The 12,633-nt window shown below is 42.5% G+C and overlaps 1 protein-coding gene across 1 annotated transcript; it reads left to right on the top strand.

Moving 5' to 3' along the window:
- The first annotated feature begins 10,533 nt into the window (after positions 1–10,533).
- On the top strand, positions 10,534–12,443 carry LOC110735390 (syntaxin-121-like). The gene is made up of 2 exons (XM_021915574.1): positions 10,534–11,345; positions 11,914–12,443. The coding sequence occupies exons 1-2, from the start codon at positions 10,779–10,781 to the stop codon at positions 12,229–12,231; spliced, it is 885 nt and encodes a 294-aa protein (XP_021771266.1). The 5' UTR covers positions 10,534–10,778; the 3' UTR covers positions 12,232–12,443.
- The last annotated feature ends 190 nt before the right edge of the window (positions 12,444–12,633 follow it).

Genomic DNA, 12,633 nt, shown 5'->3' with positions numbered 1-12,633 from the left:
GCGCGGCAGGCGGAAGATTTGGTGAAGCAAGGCGAGGCCCTTCAGCAAGAGTCCGTGGCCAGAGATGCCATGAGACAAGAGAGGGACCAGGCCCTACTGAACGGCCAGCGCTGGAGGGAAGGGTTCGAGGCCTCCGAGAAGCTTCAGAGTGATGTGGCCTTAGCCCAAAAACACTTGAAGGAGGCCTTGGACGAGTCGGACGCTCTAAGGGCCGAGGTGGAAAGTTTAAAGAAGTCCGTTAAGGACTTAACTCTCTTATTGCGAACACCTCGGACCCCCAGTGCGGATGAGGTGGTCCTCATTGAGCAGAATGCTGAGGACAGGCTAAAGAGCCACTTCTTTGAGGCTTTTGAGCTTATGGTGGACGAGGGAGAGGCGGCCTATTGTCTGCCTCGGAGAAGAGGCTAAGAAGGCCGGGCATCCTTCACCTGAGCTAGACGTCACGCCAACTACCTCAGAGGAGGAGGAAATCGAAGAAGTGGCGGCTAGCAAAGACGGTGAGGCTGAGAGCAAGGAGGCGCCTGCTGATGACGCGTCCCCTGCCATCGTTCAAGAGCTCGGCCCAGGCCAGAGTCCAGCTTCTTCTCCGGCCGCCCCATGATTTCAGCTTTATTTTTCTGTCTTGTTAACCATTTATGTATATTTTTTCTTGACTTCTTTAGCCGCCTTTTCGAGCGGTTTTTATGTAAGATATTTTACCGCCTTTTGAGTGGTCCTTTTATTAATTCAGCTCCCAAATTTTTCTCCATACTTTGCACATTTTATACTTAACAAGTTTTTGCATAGTTTTTTGCATTTTCGTACGATTGAGGGGTATGCCCCTTTATTCGGCGTTCGCCTAGTCCATACTTTGGGTGGTTTGATTGACTTGGTAGAATTTATACCTTAGGTGGTATGACTTCTACCAAGTTAATCAAATCATAATAATGATTGCCCTTGGACAAGGTGGTACGCCGAATCAACACGTTAATTGGCCGTTCAATTGGCTTTATGTGAGTTTGTCCGTTGAAACTATCGCTCGGACGCACTTAGAAAATTCCAAGTATGATCTCAACTCAAAATTTTCATGCTCGGCTGGGCTGGAATGCCTAGGTATGCCCTTGCCCCATTATATGGGTTTCACAGGGTACCTTACCTTTTCCGTCCGCCTTAATTAAGGGCGGACGCATTCATATGACTTGGGACTAAGTTGCCCATTCTTATTTTATTTAATTTACTTTTGTTCTGCGACTGAGTTGCTATGTTGCAAGCAACCTACTTGCAAATTTCACGCGGCTGTATAAGTTATGACTGTGCAAATAAGCATAAATTGAATGGAAAAATAATTATAACAATGTTTGACTTTTCATTAATTCGTCAAAATTACATTGTTGTGGTCGTACGGCTTACATTGCTCGGTCAACAGACCTAGCTTTATACACAGCTTTTGGCTAAGTACTTAAACATAATATCTCTTCAGATTGTCTGCATTCCATGTACGCGGAATGGGTCGGCCGTTCATGGCTTCGAGACGATAAGTCCCATCTCGGACTTCTTCCCTAACTCGATACGGCCCTTCCCAATTTGGGGTCAGCTTCCCATCTTCATTTTCTCGTCCCACAGCCTCCATCTTTCTTAGGACCAGATCTCCCAACTTCATCGGCCGCTTAGACACTCGGCGATTGTACGCCCTTGTCATTCGTAGATAATAGATTTCGTGTCTAAGTGCCGCGTTGCCCCTGGCTTCAGGAAGGAAATCTAGGGCAGTCTTCATGGCTTCCCAATTGGCCGCTTCATCATATAGCATTACCCTAAGGGTGGGCTCATACATTTCAATTGGAATGACCGCCTCGGAACCATAGACTAAGAAGAAGGGAGTTTCTCCTGTGGAAGTCTTGGCCGTGGTTCGTATGGACCACAACACATTAACTAACTCGTCAGCCCATAAGCCGCCTGCTCTTTCAAGCTTGCGCTTAATTCCATTGGAGATCAATTTGTTGTATGCCTCTACCTGACCATTTGCTTGTGGACGGCCGACTGAAGCAAAGCAATGAGCTATGCCTTGGTCTTCCAACCATTCTTTGAGTTGAGGCGTTTCGAACTGAGGTCCGTTGTCAAACACCATAGACTGAGGAACGCCAAAGCGTGTAATGATACTCTTCCATATGAAAGCTGAAACATCCGTCCATTTGATGCCCCGGACGGCCTCGGCCTCTACCCATTTTGTGAAGTAGTCTACTGCTACGAACACATACCGCCACTGGCCGGACGCTGGTGTGTACGGACCTAAAATGTCCATCCCCTATTTGGCAAAGGGGAGCGGACTGCTGATGGCCGAAAGACTGTTGGCGGGCCGGTGAATTAATGTTGCGAACCTCTGGCACTTGTCACACTTCTTTACCATTTCCATTGCGTCCGACTTTAAGCTCGGCCAGTAGTAACCCAGGCGGGAAGCCTTTTCAGCCAAAGCTCGCCCTCCAATGTGAGAACCACACTGCCCCTGGTGAAGATCATCCAAGACATCATTCCCTCTCTCAGGAGTGATGCATTTCAGGTACGGCCTTACAAATGCCTTTTTAAACAACTCTCCTTGCTTAATTTCAAACCAGGCCACTCTCTTTTTCATCAGCCAGCTCTCTTTAGGATCGGCCGGGAGTAATCCATCCTTTAGGTAAGATATGATCCCGTCCATCCAAGTGGAGCTTCTATCAATGGCGTATACTGTTTCAACGTCAATACTCCTCTTTTCTTTCACTTCCCAAAACACTGACCTGGGAGTATCACATGATGTTAAGGATGTTAACTTAGAGAGTGCGTCCGCCTGATGATTGGACGAACGAGGGACATGCTGTAGAGTAAAATGATCTAGGCTCTTGGCCTCCTCTTTTACAATCTTCAAGTACTTTATCATGGACGGCTCCCTCGCCTCGAAGTCTCCATTCACCTGGCCAACTACAAGTAGGGAGTCCGAACATACATCAATTTTTGTCGCTCCTGCCGCCTTACACATTCTAAGGCCGGCCAAGAGGGCTCCGTACTCGGCCTCATTATTAGAGGCTTGAAACTAGAATCTCAGAGCATATTCAAACTTGTCTCCCTCATGAGACTGACATATAATACCTGCACCACAGCCAGTAGCTGTCGCACTACCATCAACGAACACTTTCCAGATCTGATCGCCGGCCGTCTGAAGATCCGGTCGAGTCATTTCAGCTACAAAATCAGCAAAGGCTTGGCCCTTAATTGCTTTTCTTGGATCAAATGCAATGTCAAAGCCTCTCATTTCCAAGGCCCATCTAAGCATAAGGCCGCTTGCCTCTAAAGTTGTAAATGGCTTCTTCAGAGGTTGGTCTGTGTAGACCACAATTGAATGTGCCAAGAAGTATGGCCGCAGCTTTTTAGATGCCATGTATAATGCCAAGATAAATTTTTCAATAGGGGGATACCTTAACTCGGCGTTATGAAGTACGTGGCTGATAAAGTAGACAGGGATTTGGCGGCCGTCCCGTTCAGCAAGTAGGACGGCACTTAAGGAGTGTGATGGCAAGATAGATAAATAGCTTCTCGCTCTTAAGTGGACTGACAAGCCGAGGCAATGTATGTAGATGGCCTTTTAGTTGTACGAATGCTTCCTCGGCCTCCTCTGTCCACTCAAACATGGCTTTCTTTTTTATGGTTTGGAAGAAATAACGACACTTGTCCCCTGATCTTGACAGAAATCTACCAAGTGCTGCTAAACAGCCAGTCAATATTTGGACTTCTTTAATTGTCCTTGGTGACTTCATGTCCATGACAACTTGGATTTTTTCAGGGTTGGCCTCAATTCCACGTTGATCAATTAAAAATCCGAGAAATTTACCGGACTCAACACCAAAGACATATTTATTTGGATTTAGCATCATCTTATGCCGCCTGAGTTCGGTGAAAGTTTCTCGTAGATCCTTCAAATGGTCGACCGGCTCTTTTGACTTGACAATCATGTCATCAATGTACGCCTCCATATTCCGGCCGAGCTGATCTCTAAAGATTGTATTAACAAGTCGTTGAAAGGTAGCTGGGGCATTCTTAAGGTCGAATGGCATAACTTTGTAACAATATAACCCCTGCTCAGTCACGAACGCTGTTTTCTCCTGGTCTTCTTCCCATAATGGAATTTGATGGAATCCGGAGTATGCGTCCATAAAACTCATCAGGGAATGCCCGGCCGTCGAATCAACCAGGCGGTCGATTTTGGGCAGGGGAAAGCTATCCTTAGGGCATGCCTTGTTTAGATCGGTGTAATCCACACACATTCTCCAAGTTCCATTCGACTTCTTCACAAGGACCACATTGGCCACCCATTCTGGGTAATAACATTGCCGAATGAAACCGGCGTCCAGAAGCTTCTTGACTTCTGCTGCAGCCGCCTGATTCCTCTCCTCTCCATGATTCCTTTTTTTCTGGCGGACAGGTTTAACGGCCGGGTTTACAGCTAATTTGTGCACGGCCAGGTTAGGGCTTATACCTGGCATCTCGCCAACATCAAATGCAAATACATCTTTGAACTCTCTTAACAATTGAATTAACTCATCCCCAAGCACACCCACAGCTATAGTGCCTACACTAACCGTCCGACTTGGTTGATCGGGGTCGAGCACTATATCCTAGTAACTGCCGGCCGGCTGTGGTCGTAACTCGACCGGCCGACCGACAGTCATTAGCTGCTATGCTTGCTCTATCTTGGTCGCCTTACGCTTCTGGCCGACCTGCTGTGTTGGGAGTGAGGTTCCTTCTTCTTTTGGCTCAGACGATTTTGGTCCGCGCGTTGTAGGCTTAACTGCCAACAAATTACATTCTTTTGCCATCTTCTGACTTCCTTGGATCGTGCCTATTTTTCCGTCCGTCCTCTCAAACTTTAGCAGCATTAGGTGAGGCACAATGACTGCTTTTGCTGCATTCAATGTAGGACGTCTGAGTATGACATTATATCCAGTCAGTTCTTTCACAACCAAGAAGCGGACAACCATATCTCTTCCTTCCCCTTTTTGCCCGAATCGGGCAGGTAGGTCAATCCGTCCCACTGGGTGGATGACATTCCCCCAAAATCCAACCAACGGGTGAGTGATATCCTGGAGAGCATCCTCTGGGAAGCTTAGATTTTTCAAGGCGGCCAGGCTGATGATATCAGCCGAGCTACCCGTGTCAATTAATATTCGTCCGACCTTCAAGTTGGCTATCTTCATAATGAATACCATGGGATCATTGTGCAAGGCTTTGACCTCCCCCTGATCAGCTTCACTAATGACTACTTCGGGGAAAGGTTCGGCCTTCACTGAATCCATTTGCATTACTTTACCCAAGTTGCGGGCGTCCGGCTTGATCCCCCTCATAGTAGGGTCGCCTGAAGCAAATCCTCCTGATATCACGGCCACAAAGCCTGAATCAGTGTTATGGCCATCATCTTCTTTATATTTGTTCTTATCATTCTTCTGTCTTTGCTCGGGCGTGTTGTTTGTTCGTGTGTAAGTGAATTTGGACTTCATCACATATGAATTCAGCATGCCCTTCTCGGCTAACTTGTCCAGCAGTCTCTTCAAGTTGATAGAATCATTTGTGTCATGTCCCACGTCCTTGTGGTAATGTCAATACTTTTTCTTGTTCCTATACTGAGCCGGGCCTCTCAGCGGCTGTGGCTTCTCAAACTCAAACTTATCCTTGATTTCCATCAAGATAGAATAACAATCCTTGTTGAATTCAAACTGAGGCTCCTACGCCTTGACCTTCTTGGACTTCTGTGACTGGGCGTCAGCCACCCAGACTTCCTTTCTCTTTTTTCCTTCTTTCTTTTGGCCGGCCGAGTCTTGCTGAGGGGTATTTTTCTCAGCCCCCTTGGCCGGCGCTTCTGTTTGTGTGAGCGAACAAAAGTCCGTCGCCTCAATGTAAGCTTCGGCTTCCCGCAGAACACCTGCGTATGTCCAACTCTTTTTCCTTACCAAGTCAAATTTAAAACCATTGTGCCTTAATCCCCGGAGAAATTCAGAGTAAGCCATTTCGTCTGGCAGATTATGAATTTGGGCTTTTTCTTGGTTAAATCGCTAGACGTACGAGCGTAAGCCCTCAGTTTTTCCTTGGACGATTTTCGCCAAGTTAAGACTAGTCTTTCGAGGCGGTATATTGTATGAAAAATTTCCCACGAACAGCAAACTAAGAGTAGTAAAACAATTGATACATCCGACCGGTAAACTGTTAAACCAATCCTGCGCCATACCTTTCAGAGTGGCCGGGAAACATTTGCACCAAGTAGCATCATCTACGCTTTGCAAGTACATCAGGTTCCTGTACGAGGTGATGTGCTCTTCTGGGTTGCCCATGCCATCATAGGCTCCCACAAGTACACTCTTCACCTTTGGTGGCTGAGAGGCATTTAAGATATCTTGCGAAAACGGGGGCGGCTTATCTCCCAGAGTAAGTAGGCGCATCTGCCAATCGATGGGTTGCGGTTGCACGGACGGTCCAGCCAGATAGGGAGCCTGTCCGTACACCCGTCCGTTTGGTCCATATTGTCCATATGCCTGGGGGTTCGGCTGCATCAAGCCATTGAACCCCTGAGGAGGCTGATATTGCAGTGATTGGGCTATAATGGGAGTTGGAGCATGAAAGACTGGAATAGGAGTTGGGGTGCGGACCGCCTCACTTCCGCTGGAGATGGCCGTGTTGGTATGCTGGGAAAGAGAATGACGTGAAAAATCATCCGGCATAGTTGGGGTTGAGGCCGTGTCCGAGTAGGCGGCGCGCTCCCGCTTCTTAAGCCGAAGGTAATCTCTTGCGTCCTTCCATCGTCTGGACGGCTCAGGCTCCTCTCTTTGAGGCTGTCTACCCCTCCCCCCAACCGACTGCGTTTTCGCCAGCAAGTTAGAGAAATTAGTCCGTGGCACCCTCGGGGACCTTCCGGTCGGCCTTCGAAAAGGAGTGTTTCCAGCGTCCGTTGCATGGACTGCTTTGCTGTGTGTCTTCTTTGGAGCCCTCTGCTCCTCTCTCCTGGGCGGCTGCCTAGAGGTAGAGGCTCCATTTTCAATTTCTTTTCTGAGTTTGTTAAGCACGGCCTAAAGAGAGGCAGTGGTAACAGGAGGGTCATCAACTTCTTCAAATGTGGCTATCAGAGGATCGCTAGTACGGATCGTAGGGATTAAATCCTCTACATGTCCATCCTCGCCTGGATGAGGTGTCTGACCGTCTATTGCCATAACGTACGAGTATCCCCACAGACGGCGCCAAATGTTTCGGGTGTTTTTTGGATTTCCTGGGATACTGGTCACGCTCTTTTGGCAATGAGTCGGTCCCACCTGCAAAACAACGAATATTCTGGTCAACGGAATATTCGCCTCCGACGATCAAGTCAGTGATCAGAACGGAAAAGGATAGAGAGAGAAAGTAGAGAGAAGTTGGAGCTATTTAATGCTCTGTTGTTTTTCAATTGTCTGAATTTTCTTCCCATCATAAATGATTGGGGTATTTATAGGGGTGGGACTCGTGCCCCTCTCTAGGGTTTATACCCTAGATTTGCGTGACGTGATTGGTTGTGCATTCAGCGAATGCCACGTGCTACTCTGGGGGCGCCGTTTTGCGGCTTTCATTGTTATCTCTCGGGATTTGGGCCCTGATGTTGCTAGGGTTTTCTGGCATGTTGATTGTTAAGGGAACAAATGTCCTTAACACATGGCATCTTCTCGTGACGACACATGTCACCCTCTGACTGGGCCACGTGTCACGACGAGACTAGCCTACGGCTTTAAGGGCTTTGAATTACGTGGCATCTTCCCGTGATGACACATGTCACCCTATAACTGGGCCACGTGTCACTATGGGATTGCTCCATGTATACGGGGTATTTTTACCCACAACAAGCCGAATCTCTCAAACCACAAATCTTATTTTGACGACGTCGAGATTGCACCAAGGAAAAAAGGAGACGAGAATGAGAATCCCCTAATGCATCCCATTTCACTTTCGCACGTTGACGCCAGAAGAGAAAAGCTGCTTGTGCCTCTGCAACTTTCTCGTCCTTAGTAGTGATAAAAAGACAACGATCAATGCGAGAGGACAATGCCAAAGAAGCTTGTTGAACTTCCAAAACCAGAGTCTTCCAATTAATCCCCCACGCCTTCTTATGAGAAATGCACCAAGCTAACAATCGTTCTCTAACAACTGATAATTTCCGAGATAGAGAAAACATTGGAGAACCCGAGAAGAACAAGGTGATAGCAGAGTGTACTATTTCACGAACCTCAGAGGCCGACAAACACCAGTTTTCCACCCTGTAAGGACGTTTTACATATCCTGATTCCACTTTATCCGAGAGAATAATAACAACGTGATCCAAAAATAAAATAGGTTGGTGTAAAACTCTTGTGTCGGGATAATCTAGAAACCAAGCGAAAGAGGCGTAGGCCCTATCTAGCCTTTCAAAAATCGGATCTGAATCAGTCCTGTTATTAGTCCAGGTAAACTTTGGACCAGAAAACGGAACATCGACCAAATTCTGCCCCATGCGCCAACTAATAAAATCCATCTGTCCTGGAATAAATGAGCTACCCCCCAATTTATCCGAAAGGTTTTCAACTTGGTTAAAGTCGCCAATCAAGACGACATTAGGAATGGTTTCAAGAATATTTGTAATCAAATTCCAAACCTCTGAGCGAAAAGAAATGTGAGGCGAACCATACACAAACATTATATGCTTAATTTCATCTCCTTGCTCCAATTTACATAGAAACACATTCTGAGAAATATACACAGGAACCAAACCCAACGGAGTAAACCAAAACACAAACTGGCCACCACTAAGGCCAACAGAATCCTTTCTTCTAACTTTGATGTTAGGGGTTCAATATCCTTGAGCATGAAAAAAAAAACTCATTAATTGATTTGTTTTAAGTATATTCCATATAAACATTTGAAAGGAATAAGATAATAGAGATACTAAAAAGTTAAATATTCAATAAGCTAATTATGAAAAATTCATTTTTTGAGATTTATCAAAAAGATCATTTTGAGCTCAAAAAACTCTTTTAATAAGTTTTTATTAAACATTCAAAAGTAGTTTTTCATTTGGTTAAACATTTTTTTTTTTCTTAAGTACTCTTTATCTAATAAGATCCCTTCAAAATCCCAAATCTCAACCAACATATTTTGGCTCAAAACACTAATAATCAAACACGGCCAAAACTATTTTCACCAAATATTTCTGTGTACTAAATTTTCTTATAACCCTTCAAAATGTGTTTTATGTTATAATATACTAGATTAGTACCCGTGCGTTGCACGGTGATTTTAGTAATTTTTCTATATTTTTTTATCTTTTGTTGTTGATACCTTTTTAATATGATTTGGCTCGTTATTTTTTTTAAAAAAAAAAAATTGTTATAAAAATACTAAAAAAAACATGTGCATAAAAAAAATGGTTATTATTTAATGTTGTGTCATAATGTAATATTTACTATGTTATTAAAAATATACTAAAATGATATTTAATTAAATATATTAATGTTGTATAAATGTATAATTCATTAAGCTTATACGTTTAGAGTGGAAGCTAAATAAATGTGTATATACTTATTTATTCAAAAGAAAAATAAAATTGTATAATTAGCTACCAATATCTATGTCTATTTAATATTGTTGTATTATGAATATCCAAAAGTAGTGTGGAGTATATACAACAATATTGATGTCAAATTCAAGTTTCACAGTGGTCCTAGTTTCTAGCAAAACAAAAAATAAAAAAAAATAAAAAAATTAATGACATCATATGTAAAATTTGGAGGGAATTTTTTTTAATGAGAGTTTGACACGTAAGCACTTTAAGAAATTGATGACATCATCAACGTTTTGTTTTAGTAATAGTTAATAGATTTCTTCTGTTTTTTTAGTTGTTTCATTTTGACTTGCATGCTTATCAACGTATAACTTTAACCCTTAATACTAGTATAATTAATTGTGTACTCCATAGTTGAAATATTTTTTTTTTTTAAAAAACTCTAACCCTACTTAACTATGATATTTTGAAATATCTATCGAGACAGTTCTAACAACAACCCTACTTAACTATAAGTAACATCATATATTTATCAAATGATGATTAAAGTGAACTAACAAAGGAAGTAACATGGGTTATAACCTAATTTTAATTCATAAAGTATTCCGAACTAGCCCATTCACATTCTGAAAATGAAACTGGCAGACATATATAGCTTACTTCAACACGTTGTAATTTTTCTTTATTTTATTTTTATTCAAATTATGAAACAGGGGAATCCTACCAAATTGGTCATACAATAAAATGATGTCTAAAAAGACTTATTCCAAACAACTATTTATACACTTTGAGAGAAAAATAATACCAAGTATTCTTATATATCAAGGTCAAAGACGTGTAAAAGCCAAAATAAGAATAAGAAAATTACATACAAAGTAGTAAATTCTTCATTGCAAAGCAAAATCAAGAAAATCCTGCGTTACTTCCTCCCACTTTCTTATACTCGGTTGATTACATGTCTAAGATATTCAGCATTAATAATAATCCGAAACAGTATAAATTTCCTAACAATATTTTCATATATTGACTTTACATATCTTTCTGGAAGTTTTAGTAGTTGAATATTCTATCTGTAAACCCAAGTTTGACGACAATATATCTTCTAAATGCATCAAACTCCTCCCTTTTTCTAAATCAAACAGGTGAGGAGAGAAAAAATTTGTGGATTCTCCCAAAACGACCCAGTAATCATAGACTAAATTAAAGTTTTTTGTTAAGAGCGACAATGAACGACTTACTATCGAGTTTCTCCCAGCACCGGAAGAATGGTTCCGGTGACATAGAGATGGGGGATGTTGGTGCAAACCTGGAGAAGTTCTTTGAAGATGTGGCGAAGATTGAGGAGGATTTGAAGGAGATAGAGGAGCTCCACAACAAACTGAGGGCGGCGCATGAGGAGAGCAAGACAGCACACAAATCTGGTGTAGTGAAGGCAATCCGGTCTAGGATGGACCAAGATGTGAACCAGACAATGAAGAAGGCGAAACACATCAAGGAGTGCCTTCAGGCCCTAGACAAGTCCAATGTTGCAAGTCGTAGCCTGCCAGATTGCGGTCCAGGAAGCACAACAGACCGGACTAGGACATCGGTTGTTGGGGGTCTAGGGAAGAAACTTAAAGACAAGATGGATGAGTTTCAGGAGCTGAGAGCGAAGATTAACGAAGAGTATAAAGAGACAGTTGGGAGGAGGTATTATACTGTGACAGGGGAGAATCCAGATGAGAAGACAGTTGATTTGCTGATTAGCAGCGGAGAGAGCGAAACCTTCCTGCAGAAGGCCATTCAACAGCAGGTTCGTTCTGTCATAACCACTTTTTTTCTATACTATGTTCTGCATATAAATATATGAATGTCCACAAATCAAATGCATGGAATCAGGGAAAAAAAAAAAAAAAAATCCCTTAACATTAAAACGGAGCACAGAGGACAAAAAAATTGTGACATGCAAATTGCTGAGCATAAAATAAAAAAAATTCATATGCTTCAGATCTAAGAACCTCTATACACAATAATCTTTAGGATAAATACATCTCATTTAAGACGTATGGGGAAATAAGAAATCTAATTTGAATATTTATCATTTAAGAAATGTATTGTGAAAGAGTGAATGTTTAGAAAAATAGAAAGTAGATACTTGTATAGGAATTTTTAAACTGAACTTAGAGCGCCTTAGTTCAAAGTCACCAACCATTAAAAGAACTGAGCAAGTCTTCAGGGTGCAAAAATAATAGAGTGAAAAACTGAAAACCGGTTCAATTCCAAACTCATCATCATTGCCAAAATAAATTACTATAACTACCATTGTTTAGAAGATATGTATGGCTTAATGTGTGATCAAAATCATTGTGATGCGAATGCAGGGCAGAGGACAGATACTAGATACAATTGCTGAGATTCAAGAGAGACACGATGCTGTTAAAGACATAGAAAGAAGCTTGATGGAACTACATCAGATATTTCTCGACATAGCAGTTTTGGTTCAGCATCAAGGGGAGCAAATAGACGACATTGAGACCAATGTTGGCAGGGCTAATTCCTTTGTGCGGAGGGGAACAACCCAACTGCAGCAAGCTAGAAAATCCCAGAAGAATACCCGAAAATGGACTTGCTTTGCCATAATTTTGCTGCTCATCATCATACTGGTTATTGTCCTCTCTTTACGTCCGTGGTCCAAGTAGTTCCTATGCAGGTCATGAGCTTCTAGACATAGAGATTGAAGCCTAATTTTCTACAGTACCCTTCATCTGTTACAAATCCCCTTATTTTTTCACCATTACATGTTTGATTTGCCAATATTATTGTAGATAAGTTATGTATTTCATAGAGAGCACCAGGATTGAAGTTTGATCAGATATATGTATAATATACTACTACAGATTCATTTAAATAAGAGTAAAAAGGTAATGAATATGAAACCGGAATGTAAGCAAGTTCTGTGGTGCCATACTGCCATGTACTAGCCACACCATCCTGCTAAAATCAACACGATCATGTATAATCAAACATTACAAAAATGGGAGCAGAGATAACAAGATTAAAATTAGATGTGGCCATCTTGACGTATAGAAAAGAAAACAATG

This window comes from Chenopodium quinoa, unplaced genomic scaffold, assembly GCF_001683475.1.
Source record: "Chenopodium quinoa cultivar QQ74 unplaced genomic scaffold, ASM168347v1, whole genome shotgun sequence".
Taxonomy (NCBI): Eukaryota; Viridiplantae; Streptophyta; class Magnoliopsida; order Caryophyllales; family Amaranthaceae; genus Chenopodium; species Chenopodium quinoa.
This window is presented reverse-complemented; position numbering and strand designations above follow the sequence as displayed.

Excerpts from the sequence above, each read along its gene's own strand:
- LOC110735390 (XM_021915574.1), top strand. The coding sequence starts at position 10,779 with ATGAACGACTTACTATCGAGTTTCTCCCAGCACCGGAAGAATGGTTCC. Across the intron at positions 11,346-11,913 it reads AGAAGGCCATTCAACAGCAG|GGCAGAGGACAGATACTAGA; the intron begins GTTCGTTCTGTC and ends ATGCGAATGCAG.